General features: G+C 41.4%; 2 protein-coding genes across 3 annotated transcripts in view; one reads left to right on the top strand and one right to left on the bottom strand.

The window, feature by feature from the left end:
• Positions 1–5,223: 5,223 nt before the first annotated feature.
• On the bottom strand, positions 5,224–5,616 carry LOC149142968 (uncharacterized). Its single transcript, XM_089451634.1, has one exon. The coding sequence runs from the start codon at positions 5,614–5,616 to the stop codon at positions 5,224–5,226; it is 393 nt and encodes a 130-aa protein (XP_089307760.1).
• A 6,023-nt stretch (positions 5,617–11,639) lies between these two features.
• Positions 11,640–24,986, top strand: part of LOC149142967 (serine/threonine-protein kinase 54-like) — a 28,652-nt gene continuing 15,305 nt past the window's right edge. The window contains exons 1-5 of one of the 2 annotated variants that reach the window (XM_089450185.1): positions 11,640–12,131; positions 12,266–12,753; positions 14,619–14,740; positions 15,014–15,222; positions 15,470–15,644. In XM_089450185.1, coding sequence (XP_089306311.1) covers positions 12,438–12,753; positions 14,619–14,740; positions 15,014–15,222; positions 15,470–15,644 — 822 coding nt within the window. In that variant the 5' untranslated portion in view covers positions 11,640–12,131; positions 12,266–12,437. Of the gene's footprint in view, positions 12,754–14,618; positions 14,741–15,013; positions 15,223–15,469; positions 15,645–24,986 lie in introns of both variants that reach the window. The other variant, XM_089450184.1, reaches the window with a different exon arrangement.

The raw sequence follows: 24,986 nt of genomic DNA, 5'->3' as shown, positions 1-24,986 counted from the left end.
TTGAATGGTCTTATTGTAGTTTTGCACTATGTGGCTAATTGCCTCACATTTTATTGCCATAATTTTTGGATGTAGTTGCAATATTTATGCCATAACTTTATATATTTGTAAAGTGTTTTAGGAAACCAACCAAAATTAAAAATCTTTGAAAATAGTCCCTAAATAACATATTTACTATCAATTACTACCCACCATTATTTAAGCAAGTATTTGCATTAAAAATGGATAGGAACAAGATCCATAATTTAAGCAAGTATTTGCATTAAAAATGGATATAAACAAGACATAAATAAATATACATACTAAAAGTTACTGCACACCACCATTATTTATGTGTTATTTAACATTTCAATAAGTAGAATGTGTTATTTAACACTTTAATAAGTAGGAGTAAAAATGTAAATGTGAAGACTTACTAATTGCACACCACCATTATTTATGTGTTATTTAACATTTCAATAAGTAGAATGTGTTATTTAACACTTTAATAAGTAGGAGTAAAAATGTAAATGTGCAGGTTTACTAATTGAGCCGAGAGGCTCAATTTGCCGAAGTTAATTCATCATCAAAAGCAAGAATCATAGACATGAAAAAAGAAACATCACACATGCACAAAGATTTATCTAGGAGAAAGCAACTGCTCAAAACTCCTTACAATCTATATTGCATTAATTAGAGAATAAAAAAGAAATACACATGGGAACATGCTACCAATAGTGCACTCCCTTGAAATCTCCATTTCAACTAGGTAATTCAATTCTCTCCATGCAACAATTATTTTGAGCTAATTGATAAGTTATAGGGTTGATCACTGAGTGTGGTTGAAGTTCTATTTTCACAACTTGACCCCCATTAGTTCTTTTGACAATTAAAACTAGTTAAACTGAGAATAACTCAAATTAAATGAAATAGATTGCTACAAATCAACAATTAATCATGTAGAACTGAATTCAAGTGTGTCAAACTTGAATTTACTTAATTAGCTGAGTGACAAGAGCCAGGGCACCTCAATTAACTACTTCAAATATTCCGTTGAAATAAAAATTCGAATTTGAATTTAGTTTGACCAAGGCAAAATCAAAACTAGATTTTCTTGCTGCATTTTCAACATCGTGTTCAACTTGAAATTGACAAGTGTTCAAGGAGAAGTGGTAAAATTATTTCACCCACTCTTAACCATAAACAATATATTTCAGGAATATACATGTTCCATTTGTTTAATTAAAAATATAATAAAATATCAATAATCTTGAGTGTCCATACTAAAGAGAAGTGGTAAAAATATTTGTTTCACTCTTTACCATAAATAAAAGATTGTGATGTCTATATGAAACAATATAATCTTATATCAACTTTATAGAGAAATAAAGTAGTTAAAAGTTAAAAAAACTATAGATCTACAGCTTGGATCTCGGCTTTCTGCGGCTTCCGGTGGTATAGATCTCAACTTGGATCTCGGCCTGAGCTGCGAATAGATCTCGGCTTTCTATAGATCTCCTTGAGCTGCGGCCTGAGCTGCGAATAAATCTCGGCTTTCTTTACTTATATATATATATATATATTTCTTTACTTATCTATTCGGGTTCATCGCTTTCTGCGGTTCATCGCTCATCGGTTCGGGTTCATCGGTTCTGCGGCTCATCGGTTCATCACTCATCGAAATTCTTCTGCGGCTCATCGAACCGTCTCCAAACTGTTCTTGTTCTTTAACCCTGCCATATTCTTCCGTCATTCCTTGCAGCTGCGAATAGATCTCGGCTTTCTGCGGCTTCCGGTGGTATAGATCTCAGCTTGGATCTCGGCCTGAGCTGCGGCCTGAGCTGCGAATAGATCTCGACTTTCTATAGATCTCCCTGAGCTGCGGCTTGAGCTGCGAATAAATCTCGGCTTTCTGCGGCTTCCGGTGGTATAGATCTCAGCTTTGATCTGCGTATAGATCTGCGGCTTCCGGTGGTATAGATCTCGGCTTTCTGCAATATATAGATCTCAGCTTTTGATCTATAGATCTGCGTATAGATCTGCGGCTTCCGGTGGTATAGATCTCGGCTTTCTGCAATATATAGATCTCGGCTCGATCTGGTGCAGATCTGGTAAAATATGGCTCCGAGCTTCGCAAAAATAACTGGTGGCTCATCCGTCTCTGGAGGGCAATCTCCTGCCCATATCGTGAGTGAAGCCCCAGCTCCCACTATCCAAGTGGTCCAGGACTCACTCGATGAAGCTTTGAAGTTCTCCGAAAGTGCCCTAATTTGCCGGTTCAATGGTTTTTGGCCTCGGCTGATAGCACTCCACAATTGGATCTCGGAGGTATGGAAGCCTATCATTTCTGATGAAATTAATATCTACCCCTGTGCTAGAGGTTTCTTTATAGTAGATTTTGAAAATCCTGAAAGCAGACAATGTATTTTAGATTCCGGCCCTTGGTTTTGGGAAAAATCAGGTCTATTCATGAAGCCATGGAACCCATCATTCGATCCCTCTACAGCAGTGATAACCTCAGCACCAGTTTGGGTGAGATTGCCAAGCCTACCCTTGCATCTCTGGAATCTCTCATCGCTAAAAGCCATCGGAAATGCAATTGGTAAATTTTACTGCAGGTGCCCAGAAACAGAGGAATATGCCAAAACCACCTATGCACGCATCTGTGTGGAAATGGATTTCAGCGCCGGATTCCCAGCTGAAATAAACCTAACAAGTAAAGACTATGTGTGGAACCAGAAGCTTGATTATGAAAGTGTCCTCTTCAGATGTCGATCGTGCTTTGAGACGGGGCATCTAGCCAAAAATTGCCCAAAAGCCTCTGAGAAAAATTTTGCTAGAAAAAACCACCACAGATCTACATGGTGGGAAGGAGCACAAAAAGAACACTACACTGTCATCAAAGAAGACTATTCTAGAGAAAACTCTGAGTCACAAGAAATCAAGGAAGAAGGAAACAACTCTCAAAGCAAGCAAGGAGAAAGCCCGCCCCAACAGATCAACAGTTATGAAGATTTGAATACCGTAGAAAATAAATCTCCATTTAACAGCAAAGCAGATCTCCTAAACCAAACTTCTCCGACTATAGATCGCGAAGCTAAGACACCAATGTCCCAAGAACCAGAAGAGATGAAGGAGATGCAAGACAAAGGAAGTTGGAAGACCGTAGAGAAAAGAAAGAAAGCTACAACACCAATCTCGCCAAGAAAGACGAGGAGCCAGACAAATAAAAATTAAGAAAATTGTAGGTCCGATAGACCAATTTGGTCTCAGTGGACGTTAACCACCATCATCATCATCATCATCATAAAGCAATTGAAAAAAATGTTTTTTCATGGTTGAAACATTTTAAGTGCTTAAGAGTATCAAATTTGTTGAGGTGCAAACATTTTATTCAAATTTTACACTCTACACTCTAGAAGAAGTTTTCACCTCAAGAGATTTGATCCCTTTCGGCTCTTGCTAGGGGATTAAAATGGATCTATACTAGTGATTACTACCCACCAAAAGTTATTCAATCCTTGTCCTTAAGTTGACAATTAATTTTTCCATTTCATATATCAATTTTTTTACTTTGTTATTTGTAACTACCACTATATTTATTTTCTAATAAAAACAAATGCACAAACTTAACATCCCTTTTAACATCTAGTTTTCAATCATGAAAATTCTATTTAAATGCTTTATAACTCTAAAATTAAATTATTGAACAAATTATTTTTTTGTATTGAAAAACATTCTCCAACCCAATATGGTAGATAAATTGAAGTTGCGATAACATTTTTTTTTGTAAACTATGGTGGGGCCTTTTCTATTAACATCAACCAGCGAAACTATATACAGAAACATGGATCCTCCTCCCGCCCCGAAGGGAAACCGGGAAGGAGGGCCACCTCAAGTCAGAAGTTTTCAGCATAAAGCTGAGACAGTACAAAAACAAGTTTAAAACAAAACCTTCAAACTATCTGCCATCCAGATCTATACCCTATCATCTTATGCATTCCATATCCTATGCCAAAACTGATACTATTGGTCCTATCAAGTGAAAATTGAAAGCAAAACGAAGACTTATCAATCATCCATAATCTCCGGTTTCACCTCTTCCTCGCGGTGCTCCTTGGTTATCAGCTTCAGAGTGTTTTGGATATCCTCCAATTTTCTATCATGTTTCAGCATTGCGACTTGCAGACTCTTCATTTCCTCTTTCAGGCTCGGGTACCCTTGCGCAATCTCAGTCATTTCTTCCGCAATCTGTTCCATTTCTTTGGCCAGCAGACACTTCATCACCCAATATATATGCAGGGCCTGTTTATACTGGGAGAGGCGACCCCTGGTGTTACCAGGATCCGGCATAAGAGGGCTCCATTCATTCATCTCAGGGTCCGAGGCCTCCTCCAGGACTCTCTCTTCCAAATTCTCAATAATTCTTCTTATCTCCACATTGCCCTCCTTGTTGTACACGCGCTCCGCATCTCTGGCCATCTGGTTCATGGTGCGGCGACCTCTTTTCCGTTGGTTGGGAGACTGAGGTTCCGAAACATAGTCCCCAGCATGCCCAGTATTTCCTCGTCCCCTGCTTCCTCTGCCCTTGCCTCTCCTTGAAGGCCGACCACGGATGAAACCCTGGCTGCCTTGTCCGACCTCGAACCTCCCTCTCCCCCTGCATTCCTCCTGCATATTCCTCATCTCGCCTTCTCGGTATATTCCCCCTTCTGCCGACACCTCCTGGTCCTTCCTCCTTAACCTCTCCACGCTTTCCTTTACGTTCTGGTGGTTATCAATCCCCTGAGAGCTATCTTCCTCCTGTATCCTCTATTGCCTCGTCGTCCTCTTCCTTCTGCCCTCCTCTTCGCTATATACTCTAGCCTGCCTGCCACCCTAAGCCATAGTCTCTTTCTTTTTACGAAAACTGTCTCCAGGAAATTTACTCCAGGTATCCACCGTCCTCGCCACCTTGCATGTCCTTAAATTCTTCGCATCAATGTCTGCTGTTGCTCCCTTTAAATTATTGCCACCTCTTCTATCCACTACCGCCTGATCGCCACCATTCCCATCCCTTCTGCTGCCATGATGATCTTGGAGCCATGTCTCGGGGTGCTCTCCTCACAGTAATCTCCCTTCACGTCCTTTATTATGATTGCCCACAAGTGAGGCTTGTACTGACAAGCCCTACCCATTATCGTTAAGCTACCCGAAGTCCTTTCCTTCACCCCGATCGGGGACTGCTTGTATCCTTTAACATATCTATACTCTGTCATTATTGTCCTGGTTGGTGATGGAAATTAATTCCTCCCAACGAGTCCCTTCCAGCTGTGGTGGTCCTATGCTATCCACCCTGCCATTCAATTCATTGCATCCCCAGTTCGCCAAGTAATCAGCAGCTCTATTGCCTTCTCTCCTAACATGATGTATGACCTTGTACTCAATATGATTCATTGATTCTGCTATTTCCTGGATGAGGCCCGCCGTCCTCCAACTTCTAGCCACCTGATCCCAAGCTTTTCCATTATTCAATTTTCTTATTGTTTCTACAACTAGAGTTGAATCCCCTTCTATTTCTAGATTCCTGTAGCCATTTCTTATTGCAATCTTAATTCCTTGGTACGCAGCCATGAATTCTGCTTCATTATTACTCATCGTGCCTCCTCGGTCAGCATAAATCCACCTAGTTTGGCCTTGACTATCTCTGAAAATCCCACCGAATCCAGCAAGACCTGGATTTCCTTTTGAAGCTCCGTCAAAATTAAGTTTGATAAAGCCTGCCTGAGGTCGGATGAACACCGTTGGACTTTGGTTCTAAATAATTTGGGGTTTTTGCTGTTGGGGATAGACCATCCCTTGGTCTATCTTTAGCTTACTTAGAATTCGATTCTCTTCCTCCGTGGTATTCCAATCCTCCTGGTTCCAGGATTCCGAAAGGATTGTTTCTCTTATAAGAGTTTGAGTTCTATTCCAAAGCTCCTCCGGAGAGATAATCTTGTCTTGGAATATCCTTCTGTTTCTCTCTTTCCATATGGTCCATATGTTGAATCCTGCAGCCAGGTTCCACGCTCTTCTCACAACCGGACTTTGAAATTGTCCCTTTCCCCATTGGAAAATAGTTTGGATCACATCCTGGGGATTACGATTCGTCTTTCCAAAGAGGCTTCTAGTCTTTTCCCACTGATCCTGAGCTATCGGGCAAGAGTTTAGAATGTGTTCTTGATTTTCTATGTTTTGTTTGCATAAGCTACATCTTGATGGCCCTTGGAACCCTCTTTTCTGGAGTTGATCCCATGTCAGGATGCGTCTTTTTCCCACAAGCCAAGTGAACAATGTGACCTTTGGCCACCATTTGTTTTTCCATAATTGTTTCCAGTCTTGTGTCTATTCTTCCATCGCTTGTTTAGACTTTATGAGGTATGCTTCCTTCACCGTGAAGGTGCCTTTTGTAGATCCGCCCCATCTGAGAATATCCGGCCCAGTTATTTTTTTAATCCTTCTGGAGTCCATCTCTTTTGCTATCCTTGTTTTAAGATCATCACTAATATTATTATCCCACTCTCCAGGGTCTTTCCATTCCCTCCACATCTCATTTTCGCCTCCTTCCTTCCAATAATCATTTACATAGGTTAAGCCTTTGGCCTTGGCTGCTCTATAGATGGTTTGCATCCCCTGAATTTCCACCATTCTTTCCCGCTGCTGCCAAGCTTCCTCCCAGAATTTTGTTGTCCTTCCATTTCTGACCTCCCAAAAAGCCTGCGAATTTATAATGTCTCTGTTCTGGCATGCCAGATCCCAAATCGAGGATCCTTTTGGCATCTCTTCCTTTCGAATGATTCCTTCAGTTGTAGTTGGCATTGAATATTTCTGCATCCATATCTCTTTCCATAAGTCTTTACCCCCTTTCAACTAGCGCCACCATAGTTTCGCCGCTAGGACTTGGTTCAGAAGAAGCGGGTCTCTCACTCCTAGTCCCCCTGCCTCCTTTGCCTTTGTAAGATTGTTCCATGAGATTAAGGCCCACTTCTTCTGCTGCTTTGGCCCTCCCCAAATGAAGTTCTGGAAGATTTCAATCATTTTAGTACATACACCTTTCGGCACTGCCATGACCGAAAGAGGGTAGATTGGGATTGATTGAAGAGTTGATTTGAGAAGAACCACTCTAGTTGCTATATTGAGAGTCCGGAAGGACCAGTTAGATAAACGGTTCTTGAGCTTCTCCAGAATTGGTTGCCAATTAGCAATCCTTAGCGGACTCACATCAAGCATGGTGCCCAGGTATTTTGTTGGAAATTCTCCCTGTCTGAACCCCAGTGTTCTTGTCAAATGGGCTTTGACCATTTCAGGAGTGTTAAAGATGAAGGTGTTCGACTTATCCTTATTAATTTCAGTACCCGAAGCTTCCATGAATAAGTCTAAGACCTCTTTGATCCTTTTCACCTCTCTCAGGGATACCTTACAGAAAATCATGATATCGTCTACAAACTGTTGGTGGGTGACTGGGATGTTGTTTCCCCACAGCCTCAACCCTTTTAGCTTCCTCTCTCTAAGCTCTTTTTTGATGTATCTCCCAATCCCTCTGCCGCAATTATGAACAAGAATAGTGGCAGGGGATATCCTTGGCGCAGGCCTCTTGAAGCATTGAATGTCATAGTTGGGGTACCATTCAAAAGAATGGAAAAATTGGGCGTGGAGATCATGCTGAGAATCCATTTCACCCACCTGTCACAAAATCCATAAGCCAGAAGAATTGACTCTAGATATCTCCAATTAAGACGATCATAAGCTTTAGAAAGATCTAGTTTTATCATCATGCCTGGTTCCTTTTTCTGTTTCAAAGAGTGTATTACTTCTTGAGAGACTACTAAACCATCTAGAATTTGCCTCCCTTCAACAAACCCGGTTTGTTCAGGGGATATTATGTTGGGGAGGATTGGCTTCAATCTTTTGACCATTAAGGTGGCTATGATCTTGTAGATGACATTACAAAGGGCTATTGGCCTAAAACCCTCAGCAGTTTCCGACTTAGCTGATTTAGGAATTAGAGAAATAAGAGTAGAATTGAGACCTGGCCAAACCTTTTGCTGTCTGCGTGCTTCCTCTACAACTTCTAGGATTTCCTTTCCTATGAACTTCCAGCTTGCTTGGTAGAATTCTGCCGTAAATCCGTCGAGGCCTGGGGCTTTGTTTCGTTTCATACCCATCACAATTTCCTCAACTTCCTCCAAGGTAGCTGCTCTCATCAAGGCTAAGTTTTGGTCCCTGGTTACCAAATTCAGAATTTCATTGCTTATCCTTCCTATGGCCTCCGATCTATTCCTCTGAGGTTCAGTGAGAATACCTTTGAAATGTCCTACCAGCTCCTGCTCCAAATCGTCATGCTGGGTTATGCGTTGTCCTTCCGTGTTTTTGATTGAGAAGATCCTGTTTCTCTGCCTGTGCTGAATCATGGCCTGATGGAAGAACTTCGTGTTCCTTTCTCCTTCTCTAAGCCACTGAACATGTGACTTTTGTTTCCATAGGATCTCTTCCTGTTTTCTTCTTTCCTCAAGTTGGCTTATTACGATCCCTTCCTCTTTACTTCTTTCTTCATTTCTGCCCTCCATTATATCCAGCTGTTGAAGCTCATTCATTTTTTGCTCTAATCGTTGTTGATCCCTAAATATGTCCCCGAATTCTTCTTTGTTCCATTTTTTTATTTTCCCCTTAAGTTCTTTCAATTTTAGCTGGAAAGTTTGCATTTTGCTTCTCCCACTTTGCCTACTCGTGATCCACCATTCTTCAACTTTTGGCATAAACTGATTGTTCCTGAGCCAGAATGCTTCAAACCTGAACGGTCTTCTTTTGGGGCTCTGCTTGAGGTCGATTTCTAACTTTATTGGCCAGTGATCAGAGCCGACTGCTGGCAGAATCGTTGCCTCTATGAATACATCTTTCATCATGATTTGTTCTGAAACTAAGAATCTGTCCAGTCTAGAGGCTATTTGGTTTGTTCCTCCTCTTCGGTTATTCCAAGTGTGAATACCATTTATAGTTTGTATATCCACCATTCCCTGTTCCGTTATCATCTCTCTAAAGGCTTCCATGTCCTGATCTGTTCTTCTTAATCCTCCTCTCTTCTCTGTTAGTGACACAATCATGTTGAAATCCCCACCGATTATCCAAGGCATTTCAGGATAAAGTCTACGAATTGAGCTCATATTCTGCAGAAAGCCTTTGCGCTCATTAGGTGAGTGTGGACCATACACTCCAGATAGCGCAACCCATTCAGAATACCCTATCAGATTGAACATACCTGAGAGGATCCGCGGGAAACTTATCCAGTTCCTGAATTGTATTTCCGCAGGGTTCCATAAGATTGCCAAACCCCCTGCGCTGCCTGCCGCATCCTGCCCCATAAATTCATACCTAATTTTCCACCTGCTTATTATTTCTTCCATTTTTTGCATGCTAATATTTGTTTCCTGGACAATCATTATGCTTGGCTTGTCTTTTTTCAGTCTGTCTCTCAAATGTCTTTGCTTACCCTTGCTATTAAGGCCTCTAATGTTCCAGCTTGTAATTATCATTTAAATAGTTTTGAGGTTTGATGAAATACCTCTGATAGAGGTATTACCCTTCCTGAGTTCACCAGTGTTTCTCCCACTTCTTGAATTGTTTCACTTAGTGAGCGCCGACCTCTTTTTTTCCCTGCTTTGCCAGAGCTGCCCGTTCCCAAGTTCTGAGGCCCTTGCTTACCAGTTTGATCCATTTTATTTGCTGCATCTACCCCCGCTTTCTCTTTATATCTTTGAAACGCTTCTTTGTAAGCTTGTTTTTGTTCCTCGGGAATGAACCTTTCATCCAAATATCTCCATTCCTGCAGCAGTTTTCTCATTATGCGCTCTTCTTCCTCTCCTTTCTCTTTCTGGGAGTCTACCTCCATTTGTATTTGTTCCTCTGTCTGTTCGCCCTTCTCTCCTGCTCCTCCTTGTGGTTCTTCTCCTTGTCCTGTTTCCTTTTTTTTCTCCTCTTCATTTAATAACTCCATTGGTTCCTCCTCACTTTCCTCCTCTCCCATTTCTATTTCTTCTTCCTGTAGGGTTTTGAACTTATTTTCCGTCTCCAGGGGGCTACTTTTGCTGGACTCTTGTCTCTGTGGTATCTTTTTTCTTGCCTTTCTTTTGTTTTGTACCTCTTGAAAACCCTCTTCTTCCCTTCCTGCGACCTCAGATGTGGGAATCGCCTTTTCCTTCCTGTCTATTGGTTCCTCTGTTCTATTTAAAGGGCATTGTCTGTAGAGATGGCCATATTCGTGGCATCTTCTGCACCGGAATGGAATGTGTTCGTAGTCTACTGGTTGTTGCCAGATCTCATCATGATACTCCAGCTCAATAAATTCTGGGAGGGGTTCAGTTATATTCATATACACGCAAATCCTGGCGTAGGATGTGTACCTCCCTCTTTTGGTGGATTCAGCTACTTTCACAAATGATCCTATTGCATTACCTATTCCTTCTAGGATTTCCGGATCCCAAAATTCCATTGGAAGCCCAAAGAGTCTGATCCAGACTGGTGCTGCTAACATTTTCTCTGTATCTGGGTTATAACAGTCTTCCCAATGTCGGATGAACAGACCCACATTATTCATGAAATAGGGGCCACCTTCAAAAATCCTTTCTTTATCCTCTACATTTGAGAAGATGACTGTAAAGAACCCCTTGGCTCCCAGTTTTAATTCTACATGTCCTTTCGGTTTCCATTTCTGCTGTATCCACTTGGATAAGTCTTTCTTAGTCGGCCAAAACCCTACAAACTTGCATATTAAAGCATAATCTTTCATATAGCTCCTGTATTCTTCTAGTTTATTGTTCGGAATCACAAACCTGGGTTTTTTCGTTGCCCTTGGATGGCATTTTCCTCTTAGTCTTGTCTGCCAGCTGTTTCCTTTTGCATGGTTTTCCTCATCGTTTGCCCTTGGTCCCGTCCTGTTCCGTTCCTTACTAGATTCCCCCTTTGTTATATTCTTGTAGGAGGGGATCTCTCCCCTCCCCGCGCTTGCTTCCATTTCTCCCTCAGTTCCCTACTGTTTTCTACTCTCTCTCCTCCACCGCAGGCAGTGGGATTCCGGTTTAGATCGTCGCAGGCGAGCTCTTTCTCCCCGCGATTAGTCCTCGCTCCCAAGCTGCTACCCAAACATGTAGGATTCGGCCTCTCTATCGCTGAAACCCTAGCTTCATTGCAGCGGCACTCCCATTAAACCTGTTTGCTCCTAGGTTTAATTTTTTTTAATTTTTTCAAAATTGCGATAACATTATGACTGAATCAATTATATAAAAAAATTAATAATTGTAATTATAATTATCAATAAAACATTTTGATTATGTTAAGTTACATAAAATTAAAAATAAAAAATAATATTATTTATAATTATAATTAATAATCAAATTAAAGTAAATTTATTTTAATTTTAGATTTATCCAAAATTAAAAGACATCAAATCTCTCTTCACTCTAAAAAAAAATTAACACTTAATAAATCCAAAATTAAAATCATATTGCTAATATACCCACTTAACCAATTAACCAATTAAGTAACTAAACCTAGACGACGACTTATTAAAATATTTTTAAGTAAAGTACATACGCGAATTAAGAATCGGTTATTAGACAGTTATATCGATATTCGGAGAAACAACTTAGCGGTTTCCAATATCGCTGTCCGCACTTTCCGTCCCGACGACTCCAACTCCCTTCCGACCTAATTATTCCGCTGCAAGGGAACGATGATCGATGAGTCAAATCGGGGGGATTGTTGAAAAAGTCAAGTCTGGCTTTCGCAGAGCTAGATTAGATCCCTCACATGACCCGCCACTGCCAGGAAAGGATTCATCCTAGTGCTCTGGCACTGCCTTTACATGAATGATAACTGGCAGTTCGGGGGTTTAATCAGTCTGTAGGGCATGTGCACTGTTTGCGGGATCAGAGCCTTCATTCAAAGAATCACCAGTCAATTAATTCCAAATAGTCGGTTTGAGAGTTAATGATCTTAGTCTAATTACCATATGTAAATATGGTGTTGGTCTTGTGTTGCTGCCTCAATCTTGACCACCAAACCCATAGACCCCACAGCAGGACCAGGTGAAGCAGCACCTGCAAATCACTATAGTCCAATTGGTATATATGCATTGGGTATATTCATCCAGCCTTCCTATTACAATTGCCAATAATAGATAGATCGCTATACATACATTAGATCTATAAAGAGATGCCTGGTTATCTAATGTTTTGTCAACGTTCCCCACTTTTTTTGCGCCACTGCACAGTTCACAGATTTGGCTTCCACCTTACATCGGTACTTGATTTTCTGTCGCGAGAAATGTCAGCTCCATCTTTATTACACAAGATTTATTGATTTATCAGCTGGGTTGCACAATTCAGGAGGCAGGTGTGGATCGTTGAGTTGGGTTCTAGATTGGGTTGTAGGATCCATTGTTCATGATGGACAGGGGTTCGAAACCTCAGGAGGAAAAGGAAGCCAAAAAGGGCGGTGCTAATAGCAGTGGGAAGTCCTATGAATTTGAAATAAAAGGGAAGGAGGGGAGTCCAAAGAAGAGTGAATTTTTCAGAGCAGATCAGATCGATCTGACGAATCTAGACAGGCATCTGAGCAGGGTATGGACGAAATCGGAAGCCCGGAAGCCAAAGGAGGAGTGGGAAATTGACCTAAAAAAGCTGGATATCACGAGTATTATCGCCCAGGGCACGTTTGGGACTGTTTACAGAGGAGCTTACGATGGCCAAGATGTTGCCGGTAATGTTTATTGCTTTTTCTTTTATGCCCTAAGTTCATTTGTTTGATCAAATTTCGTCTGTTGGAAGCTAAATTTGAATCAAATTACTTCATATAATTGTAGTTTTTTGGCCTAAAGATAATTTAAGAGCATGTACAGACCTCGGCATCTTTTAAAAGGAAGTCTTCAAATATTATGTCTATATCAAAAACAACCATATTCTGGTATTTTAAAAAGAAGGTAGTTTCTGTAGAATCTTTCAGTGATACTTCTCGTTTTCTTAGCGATAGCAATACCTTTCCTTTATACATCTTGCTTTCTTAGCTATATCGATATTTTTTTGGCCTTTCTCATTCTGGTTTATACTACAAGGAACCTCCCAGACCGAACGAAAAACCTGATGGTCAAGTTTGATCCCCAAAAGGGATCTGTCTTATCCAAATCACAGATACTTATCTCAGCCGCGTATACAATATGATCGTTAAGGTTTTCTGATTAACCCAATGGAGATTCAGTGAAATGGTATAATAAGACTGGAATCTTAGTCATGTTCTTGGAATAAGGCTTGTAACTTCCCCATTAGGATACAGTCACGCGGGATTATTCATCTAATACAAGAAATTTCCATTGAAAAATCAGTCTTTTCTGACACGTATGAAAAATGGGACCAAAACTAATTTAAGATTTCTGAAGTGATTGGGCATCTGTTCATTATTATTGTGTGCACCTAACATTTTGCTTGTTTGCATGTCATCTAAGTATGCAGCTATATATGGAAAGTCAAACATGACAACGATTATAGTTTGTCGGCATGTATGCAGATTGCATGATGTATATGGTTCATGATTATAGAGCAGATCTCATATCATCTTATGCCAACATTTTTTTTTAATGTGGTTCACCGTGGAGGTCAGTGACTACTACGTCCATGGAATATTTGTACTATGAAGATCCACCCAAAGGGATCACTTCTTGCTGGCTCAACCACAGAACATGACCCTGAGTGTTGAAAGAATTGAACATGTGACCTCTCAATAGAAAAGGTGCTGGGATTTGATCAATTAAGTTAACTCTCCAGGCTTGTTATGCCAACATTACATACATGAATAAATTTCATATCTTTTCTACCTCAGTTGTCATGAAAAAGTGATGTCACTTTTTGAGAGTAAGCCATTGCTTTGGGAGTAAGCCATGCAATTATTAAAAGAATACTCTATATTCATATAAGATGTCTGCCACTATGTGGTTTTCGAGTTCTTCTCCTGTACCCTCAGGGCTTGTTATGCCAACATTACATAGATGAAAAAATTTCATATCTTTTCTACCTCAGTTGTCATGAAAAAGTGATGTCACTTTCTGAGAGTAAGCCATGCAATTATTAAAGGAATGCTCTATATTCATATAAGATGTCTGCCACTATGTTGGTTTCGAGTTCTTCTCCTGCCCCTAGATTTTTATTTTTGGCTTCTATTTTTAATTATAATGAAACTTCCATTGGATACCTTATGACAAGTAAGAAGCTTTAGAGTCATGCTTCATAGAGTAATGTTTTTGTAAGTTGCTTCCAGAAAGTTAAGACACATCCTGAGGTTGGGAACTGCACTGCATGACACAGATTTCCTTGGGCTCAGGCACCAGATCAGGGGGTATTTATTACACCAAAATCACCCAGAATTTGTGCAATGCCTTATCCCCATTTGAAACATGTCATTCGGGTGGCACAGATAACAGTGAGCATGGAACTTTTATTTTCTTTTGAAATAGTGATGACATTTCCTTTTCACAGTGACTACCCTTTTTTTTTGACTTATCTCCCTATGCTTTTTTGTTTTTTTTTCATTGTGGGTGTTTTCTTTGAACTCATTTCGTTATGTTATCTATATAGTGAAGCTGCTGGATTGGGGAGAAGAAGGCACCAGAACAGAATCTGAAATTGCTCAAATAAGGGTTTCATTTCAACAAGAAGTGGCAGTCTGGCACAAGCTTGACCATCAAAATGTTACAAAGGTTATATTCGTTTGGCTCACATTGGTTCATGTTCACTGTTTGAGCTGTTGATTCAAAACATTACCTCTCACTAGAAGCCTCAAAGAAACTTGTGAATGCATATTCCTTGCATTCATTTTGGCACTCACATGTTTAAGCTGGAAATTTGCAGTATTAAAATTGACTTATTATATTGGGTTTTCAAGAATCAAAATGGAAAAGTTATGAATTCATACAGAATATGATGCTTATGATGCTTTCCTACGCTTGTATTAATATGATTTGGTGTTGCAGTTCATTGGAGCTTCAATGGGAACTTCAGAACTTAGAATACCTGCACAAAATTCTCTCAATGGTAACGCTATTCAGGTCCCATCAAGGACTTGTTGTGTTGTGGTAGAGTATCTTGCTGGGGGAACACTCAAGAACTTTCTCATCAAGAACAGACGAAAGAAATTGGCCTTTAAAGTTGTTATTAAGCTAGCTTTGGACCTTTCAAGAGGGTGATTTTTATTTCCTTAACCTCCAAAAGAAGAATACAGTTTTTTTAGAAGTCAACTTACTGTACGCACAGTCTAATTTAACTTATTGTGGGTGTTAAAATCAAAACTATCATTTAGCCTACTGTGTGTTGGCATAAATAGCGATAGCAGTCTTGCTTGTTGGATTGTATTCACAGAATTGTATTGGCAATTGCATGGTGTTTACTTTTATTAACTGTTCTATCATTTATGTCATTGAATCTTGCAGATTGAGCTATCTTCATTCAAAGAAGATTGTACATAGGGACGTGAAAACAGAAAATATGTTATTAGATAAATCTCGAACCGTCAAAATAGTTGATTTTGGTGTAGCTCGTGTGGAGGCACAGAATCCAAAGGACATGACCGGTGAAACAGGCACACTTGGATATATGGCACCAGAGGTATTTTGTAAAACTGATACATTCCATTCCACTGATGTCTGGAAGTTTAACTGGTTTATAGTAGCAATAAAAATGATATTATGTACAGAATATGCTGGAGATTGACGACACACGCCATGAGAGAAGCCGCATTCAAATATTAGATAACCTTTATTCCATAGGCATTTTAGTTGCAAAAGTTCAGTACTTGAACCTTTAGAAATGTAAATATAGCGGTATTTGTGTTGTGCCAGTTAAAATATAATATCAAGAGCTACCCAACAATCTCTGACTTCGGAAGAGGTCTCCCCATCTGTTTCAGCAGAACCATCCTCTTCCATTAGGTTCAGTCTTAGCCAAATTGAGTTTTGCAATTTAAACTCCCAAGGTTAAAAGCCATAACTAGCAACAGTTACCCCAAGTTGGGTTTGTTTTATTTTGGCTTTACATATGTAGTACTATGCAACACCTCTGAATTCTACTCAAACTAGCATTCATGCAAAAACATAAATCAGAATTCTTATCCATGATAGGAACTATTAGAGACCATTGCAAGTGTTGAAGTGCAGGGATCTACCAAAAGGTTCCTTTCAAATTCAAGATGAACCTAACGTAAAAGAGCATATGTTTTTACTGAACACATTCAAACCATATTTAGTCTTTATTGGACCTATGTTTGTGCTGCCAACTACTCCCCAACTATTAGCATGTAGCATCTTGTTAGTGCATGTATCCTTAAAAGATCTTGCATACTATATTATGGATGCCTATCACGTAGCCTGATCCCTAAACGACCTTACATGCTATACTATGGATGCATCTTACGTGCTCTAAAGTTTAAACAAGTGTCATTGGTGATATATATTCACAACATAAATCCAAATATAGCAAATGGGATTGTAACAGCTTGATGTCCTTTCTAATAAAATTTGTTTTTCTAACATGTTTTGCAATCTTCATCATTTCTTATACCTGCCATGATACATATCTGAAAAGAGATGGCTTGCTTTCTTAGCTGAGCAATTAAGTATGTAATAAACTTTGAGCATGCAATGTTGAAACTATTCTGGGGACCTTGTATTTTTTCTATACCGACCAAATTATATAATGCCTTACATAAATTTAAATCTAATTGACCCTAGATGAAGCACAACCAACCTTTTAAGACCTAATACCAAACTTAAAGAGTGGAATTTGTAGAATTTCCTTGAAAATTCTGATCTGCTTGAATGAACAAATCTGAAACTAACTTGGAACCCAAGACACAGAATTTTATGTACTTAATTTGCAGCGGAATAGAACAGAAATAAAACATAGTCACACGATAGCAAAACACAATATTTTTCTAGGGAACCGAACTGGGAAAACCCTCTGCTTGTTTGAGAATTTTATTGATAGAAATTTTGAGCAATAGATCTCTTACAATACAATTGTTTCAATCCGAAAACACTCTTGTCTTCCCTGCTTGTTCTAAGCTTGAAACCCTTGCAAGAATTCTGATCTCTGCACCTTAATTTCCTTGCGTCGCTGAGCTCCTAAATCCTTGCTCTGATCCCTGGAATTAGCTCATATTTTCTAGTGCACGAGGAGCTCCTATTATTTAGGAAATACCTCCTAAATCCTAGCGCATTCCTCGAGGAAATTGTCTCTATCAAATTCGCACAAGCTTCTCCTTGGCTTGTCTTTCTCTCACAAACTCCACACACAAACTTGTGCTCAACTATGAAACCAGATTCGTCCCCCAGGTTCTACGTGGTCCGAATCCAGCGAATCGGACACGATTTGGGTGGATTCGTGTCCGAAAATCAGGCCACGTTGTGTCCGATCAAGACACTTCGAATCAGGAAGCCATGTCTTGTGACACATCTCTATAATTTGAACTATGGCACTAGAGGTTTGCCCATCTTCATTATAAGGCCCTGCCCGATGTGAGACAGATGGTGACAGGTATGCCCGAGTTCAATGTAGAGCATGAAGGTGTATGTCCGGGATGTGCCGAAGGAAAACTTACAAGGGGACCATTCCCCTCAAGTAATAGCAAGACAACAATGTTTTTTCTAATTGATCCACTCCGACATATCTAGTATGATGCCTGTAAACTCTTTGGGAGGATACTTATATTATCTCACCTTTACATATGATTATTCTCGCAAAACTTGGATCTACTTCTTGAAGAAGAAGGATGAAGTGTTCACCTGGTTCCGATACTTCAAAGCCTTGATCGAAAACTAATTCGAGAAGAAAATCAAGATATTGAGGATTGATAATGGGACTAAGTACGAATCCAATGAATTCCAAGATTATTGTAGAGAAGCTAGCATTAAGAGGGAGACTACAAGGCCATACACTCATGAGCAGAATGGTGTGGCTGAAAGGAAGAATCGCTCTATTGTAGAAGCAGTTTGTGCCATGCTTCATGATCAAGACCTTCCGAAGTTCCTATGGGTTGAAGCTGCTAATACCGCCGTGTATGTTCAAAACCGATGTCCTCATCAAGCATTGGAATCCAAGACTCCTGAAGAAATGTTCACTGGTAAGAAATCCGATGTCTCTCATTTTAGAATTTTTGGAAGTCCCGTATATTTTCATGTGCCGAAAGAGAAAGAATCAAATTGGGTGCATTTGGGAAGAAAAGAATCTTTGTGGGCTATAGTGAAAATTCTAAGGGATATAGAATTTATGTGGTTGGTCAAAAGGAAGTTGAGATAAGCCATGATGTCACCTTCGACGAAGATATGGCCCTCAGGAAGAGGAATAACCTTCCTATCCTAAGGAAGGACAAAGAAGATGACACCGGAAATCAGGGTGCAAAAGAAGACGAAACGATGCCTGATGTTGATGAACCTATGGATCCTATTGATCTTCCTCCTCATGAGCCCTCCTCCTCCAAAAGGAGACCCTCATGGCTTAGGGAGACTTTCGAAGATGCCGAGAGACACATTGCACCAAGGGGGACTTTCCGTGAAAGTAAGAAGCCGAACAGGTATCAAGGATATTTGACCACCATGAGCACTATCATTCAAAATGAACCTTCATCATTTGAAGAAGCCGTGAAGCATCAAGTATGGAAGGATGCTATGAATGAAGAATATGAATCAATTATGAAGAATGATGTCTGGGATGTGGTCCCTAGACCCCAGGACAAATCGGTTGTCATCTCTAAGTGGCTCTATAAAATCAAGCATGGAGCCGATGGAAGTGCAGATCCTCATATTCACAAATGTAAGAGGGAGTTGGCTTCTGAATTTGAGATGAAGGACCTAGGACCAATGCACTATTTCCTAGGGTTGGAGGTCTGGCAAAAGACAGGTGAAATTTTCCTCTCTCAAGGAAAATATGTTGTGAGGATATTGGAAAGATTTTGGATGGTGCACTGCAAGTTGTGACTACTTCGATGGAACTTAACTTTAAGAAGTTATGTGGTAGTGCTGCTGGACCTGAATTGGTAAATGCTTTTGAGTATCGTCAACTCATAGGAGCACTGATGTTCTTGGTGAACTCCCGTTCGTACATATGTTTTGCAATTAACACATTGAGCCAATATATGGTTGAGCCTCATCATACACATTGGATTGGTGCCAAGAATCTTCTGAGATATCTTCGGGGTACAATCACTCATGGATTGAGATACATTGTCGGAGATGTGAGGCTGCATGGTTATTCTGATGTTGATTGGGCTGGTACTGTGGTGGATCACAAGAGCACTTCTGGATGTTGTTTTTCTTTGGGTTCTGCTTCGATATCTTGGATGAGTAGGAAGCAAAAATTGGTTGCCTTGAGCACCGCCGAGGCCGAATACATAGCTGCTAGTATGGCCTCCTGTGAAGCTGTTTGGTTGAGGAAGCTCTTCAGTGAGTTGTTTGGACATGTGTTGGATACCACCGTGATCCTTTGCGACAACTAGAGTGGGATCCGATTATCAGATAATCCCGTGTTTCATGATCGCTCCAAGCATATAGATATCAAGTATCGCTTGATTCGGGATATGGTACAATGAGGAGCAATAAGGCTCCATCACATTGGGACTTATGAGCAGGTCGACAATATTTTGACAAAGCCCCTGGGGAAGGTCAAGTTCTTGGCCTTCTGAGAACGACTTGGAGTTGTGGAGAGACCCTATTATGAGGGTCTTGTATGAGATGGACATTGAGCTCTGGGAGCTTTGGGGGGCTTGGGGTACTTCTTGGAGCGATGAGCAACCATAGGGTGAGTGGTTCAACCTTCCCCTAGTGGTTTGTTGTGTGCAGTGTGAGTGGTTCAGCCTTCCCCTGCGATATCCCTTGGCGACATGTAGGCAGGATGAGTGGTTCATCCTTCTCCTGCTGAGACATCCTACCCATGCAGTTTGGGACTCATGGGAAGTTCCTCTCATCTGGTCAATGAGTAGGGAAATGAGGATAGGGACCATAGTACTATAGATGGACGCATCGTGTACTATAGTACTACATATGCTAGGATGATTGATATTGATCTGGGACCAATTGGAATTGACTTCGGGTTTGTAAGAGTGGTATGAGACACTCTCTTTTGATTGGAACTGACTTCGGGTCAGTAAGAGTGGTATGAGACACTCTCTTTTTGGGACTGACTTCGGGTCAGTAGAGAATGGTATGATACGTTCTCGATCACTTCTTCTTCATAGTTAACAGAGCAGTGCATTGTTGGCAGAGATAGTACAGATTGGCAGATGGATTTGCAGATCGAGTTCTCCCTAGTTGAGAGGGAGTATTAAAATTGGCAACTAGGGCCAAATTCCACATGGGTCATCTTATTAAGTTATTTATGACAATTGATATTTTTCTTGGATTCCTCTCTCTGAGAGTGTAGGATTGATCTAAAGATCATCTGATTCTGACATGTACAAATGAAGTTATGAATTTATTTTGATTATGGTCAAATTGTCAAGGTCGGCCAACAAACTTATGTAGGCTCAGAAGCCCAACAATCGCGTCTATTCATCCTCAATGTTGCATATAAGTAGAAGGTGACTTAACCTCATTTGGACACCCTCATCTTCACACTTCTCGCTCTCTCTCTCCTCATTGATTGGGTACGGATTTATGGGCCTCTCTCCACGTCCGAAATTTCAGGGGAGCGAAATTTCAGGTGGTCGAAGTTGACTGAAGTTGACCGATTTGCTGAGGGTCAAATATGCCCTGTTGACCAGCATCGGCTTTTCTGGTTAGGGATCTTTTGCTGTTGTTATAAATTATCAGATTTGTAAATTGTACTATCTCTCTACTGAACTATTGAAGACTAAAAGAAGATTTGATCAAGGGTTTCCTCACATTGGGGTTTGTCCCTGGTTGGTGCCACATCTTGTGTCCTTTTGTCTTGGCTTGTCTTCTATTGTTTATGTTTATGTTCTATCTGCATTTTACTATCATGTTGATGTGATTGCTAATCTGAATATTAATACTATGCTAATAAAGAAATTGAAGTAAAATTGCTCTAAAGCATAGAACATACCATTGTTGCCTAAAATTAACAGCAGAGGAGAAGCTAAGGTGAATGAGCGTATCCATAAATATTTACATGATGGGTATGTTGGGGTTCTGGCTCCAAGCACAACAATGTAAGGTAGGGGCGAGCTTGTAGAGGGGGAATGATGCTACCCTCGTTGACAGAGTAAAGGAATCACATCGAACAGGACTGAGGTGGGAGAAGAAAGATCATTGCATGCTTGGGCCCAAGTGACCTATCAACATGAAATAGGTACGCGGGTCAAGTGACGCTGGGGTTTTGTTGACTCCATGAAATCACATAGTGAGTGGCCAAGTTGTAAAAGAAATATTTTTTTTTACATAACCAATCGAGAACATTCCCCTTTGATTTTTGGCAGGGTTGGGATATATCTACACTATATACGAAAACTAGAGGGTTCTTTCAACGAACTTGGTATGTTGCTGAGATGGCCAAACACAAACATCATGTCATTCAATCATATGAGGGCTTACGTGGAGTCACACTCAGCCATGATGGAAGGTGGGGTACTGTCACGATGTTATGCTTGGTGTATAATTGTGTAAGCAGAGCATCATTAGAACAGCGTTGAGAGAAGAATCATCAAAATGGAGAAGAAGAGCGACAAGCTTCACATATTTAAAACTGTCTTCAAAACCAGAGTATGAGTTGACAATCTGGGTGCCAAAACTGGCTCACCCAACAGAGAATAATCTCGGCAGTAGTACCTCTCCTTCGGAGACAGATGCTCCAGTTGAATCCCCGGATAAACACTCCGGCAACTCCTCAGCTCCAATTTGCTCCATGAAAAACCCCAGTGTCAACCTCTAAGCACTGTGTCAGCCTCTTCTGCCCTCTGCGTCAGCTTTCCCTGTAGTTCCGACAGTTCCGGCAGTTTTGGCTGTTCCTGGCAGTTCCAGCTTCTGCCCTATGCGTCAACTTTCTCGGCAGTGCTGGTTGTTCCCAACAGTTCTGGCTGTTCTCGGCAGTTCTGGCTTCTGCCCTCTGCGTCAGCTTTCCCGGCTGCCGCGCTGATTTTCCCGACACTATCTCTGCCTCTCTGCTTCTGTATTCACTGCCCCTCAACTACAGCTCTAGATCACTCTCCCAACTTTCTCCGCAAACCCAGCCCCATAAAGTCGAAATCTTGATTTCTTGGTGTATTCTCCAAGTGACCCTCAAGCCTCCTCTTATACTTTTCCTGTTGACATATCAACGACCAAGATTAAGTCCTTAATCCACGGCTAAGATTAGATCTGGCTTGATCCATGTCTTTTGGACCATTCTAACACAGTTTCATATTAATCCACATTAATATTTTATTTTCCCTAAGTTTAGACTTAGGGACTCCATTAAAAATATTAAGTATTTTAATATCTCCTAAACTATCTAGAATTTGCCCAAACCCTTTCTGGGTATTGGAGATATCATGTGCCCCAACCTCTCCACCAAATTTCGTGGCTAGAGCACATCCAATGCTACCCGAAATCAACACTCCCTCTTAGCGAGGATTGTGCTCTAGCAATACTCCTCACTTAGTATTACTCTGATTATCCAACATCGGTTCCTGTGTTGATGCTAGGCCTACTGCCCACCATCCTCTGCACTGTTGTATCTTGTACTGCTGCCCGTGGTTCTGCCACTACCACTGTTGCATCTGTATGACAACTCTATCTGCATCCGTGCTGTTGTTGGTCCTTTCTCCAACACTACATCCGCACTGCACCTCCTCTCATCATGTTGCATCGTGCTGCCCATTGTTGCACTGCAACTCAGTTACCGAGAAGTAAGTAACTGATCTTCCAACTGACCTCTCTGTTGGGCTAGGGACACTCATTGATGCTAAAGCTCCCTCTACCGTTGACAAATGCTCCCTCTCTGACCTTTGCGCTGCTGCAACAACTCCCCGCATCTCGCAACATTGCACACCTTTTTGTGCCATCCTGCACTGGTGCAACACTCCTGTGCCTCTCGCACTATTGTAGCCTGCTAGCCTCGCACTGTCTCAAGACTCATGCAATATAGCTCTCTCTGCCACTTCATCCGCATCCGTCTCTACTAGACTCAGTTAGTCCTGCTACTCCTCTTCGGGGCTCTTGTAGCAAGGTCTAATCCAAGAGGTTGGGTACCTCGAGGATCCTGCCCCTCATTGCCTGTAGTTTGCCTGACTATAGCTCGATATCTCCCCACTTCCTCTCAAGTGGTGCGCGTGCACTCATGGCACAATCATCATCTGTCAAAACTTCCTTCTTTGCCCGTGCTGGCACTGCCTTAGTCTCGGAAGACTCTTTCTTACTCTTCTTCCTTGGACACTGGGTCGCATAATGACCCAGCTCCCCACAGTGGAAGCACTTGATCTTGGAGAGATCCTTCTTCTTTTGCTTTTCCTGCTTTCCCTCAGATGCTAAGGCAACATCTTTCTCCTCTGCTTGACTTTGATCCCCTTGCTGCTGCTACCTGTCTTAGACTGCCATCTGATCTCTTCCTGGCGAAGAGCTGCCCACATCTCATCCCAAGGTGGAAGTGTCCCTCTGCCCAATATACTCTGGACAAATACCTCCCAGTCTTCTGAGACTGCATTCAGGGCCATCCTCACCATCAACCCCTGATCCGGCGTGGCTTCTATAGCAGTCAACTGATCTCGGATCTCATTCAGTCCTCTGAGGAAGGTGTCGATTGGTTCTCCCATCTTCATCTGATACGACCTCAACTGATTCTCAAGTAACATTCTTCTCTGCACAGAAGTATGTTGGTACAATTTCTTGAGGGCCTCCCACATCTCATATGCCGTTTCCTTCTCGGTAATGTGTGGTACTACATGGTCCTTGACCCCGTCAAGGATGATGCTCTTGGCCCTCGCCATTGCCTCCTCGTACTTGTCGTTATCATTGGGTTCGACTGGGATAGCTATAACTTTTAAGGCGAAGTTCTTGACATGATTTCTGTCAAGTACGGATAAGATTCTGGCCTTCCAGACTGTGAAGTTCGACGCTCCGTCTAGTCTATCTTGGTCTCTTACTCCGTGTAGTGCCATGATGCTCTTCTACTTCCCTCCTCGAAGTTCTCTGTTCGACTCCTCCGAGTCTCTACTTCCTGTCTGGAAGTTCTCTTTTGGACTCCCTCTAAGTCCTGATTTCCCTCCTGGAAATCCTTCTGTCGCTGTCGAGATGCCCTCTACTCTGATCGTCTTGTGCAACTGCCCCACTAATCCAGGTTCCTCGGTTAGAAACCCTCGGTAGCAACTCCCTCCTCTTGGCCTTGCTCTGTCAGGTACTGTTCTGACTACAGTACCTCACCAGCTCCACTCTGCAATATTCTGACAGCCTTCTAAACCTCAATAACTAAAGGATTAAGCCACTTGGCTCTGCGCAATCTCGGCACCGGAAAATCAGCTCCCCCAGCGAACTGCGTCAGCCTCCTGGCCTCTGCGTGAGCCTGATTCTGCCTCCCTTAGCCTCTGCGTTGTCTTTCTCTGGCCCAGAATGATGACGCAGTCACTCTGCGTCACTCCTCCTTCTGTTGCCTTCTGCAAGGATCAGCTCTGTCACTTGGGACCGCTGATTTCTGCTACTGTTTCTCTGCTCGACTGATGTCTTCAGTTCTCCTATGATCTACAACCACGCTCTGATACCATGTCGGAATTTCTAAGTCTGACCCATTAGAAACCCTTCATATACTTTCTGATTTATTCCTACCTACTTGTTCTGTTAATTAACAAGTTATTTACCATGTAAATACTGGAAATAAATACAAGTACATGCTCAACACATTACAGATCATCAATTGAAGGAAACAAAACAAGCGCACAAGTGACACCGTTGTTTTTGGACCAATGTCCCCATAAAAACCCAATGCGGGAAAACCGATGCAGCTATATGAGGGTTTTATTATTATGTAGTT

The sequence above is a fragment of the Pinus tabuliformis genome, chromosome X, assembly GCF_031772625.1.
Source record: "Pinus tabuliformis cultivar Carrire ecotype Pingquan chromosome X, CPIR1, whole genome shotgun sequence".
NCBI lineage: Eukaryota > Viridiplantae > Streptophyta > Pinopsida > Pinales > Pinaceae > Pinus > Pinus tabuliformis.
The sequence above is the reverse complement of the archived record's forward strand: the minus strand, read 5'-3'. Positions and strand labels throughout refer to the sequence as shown.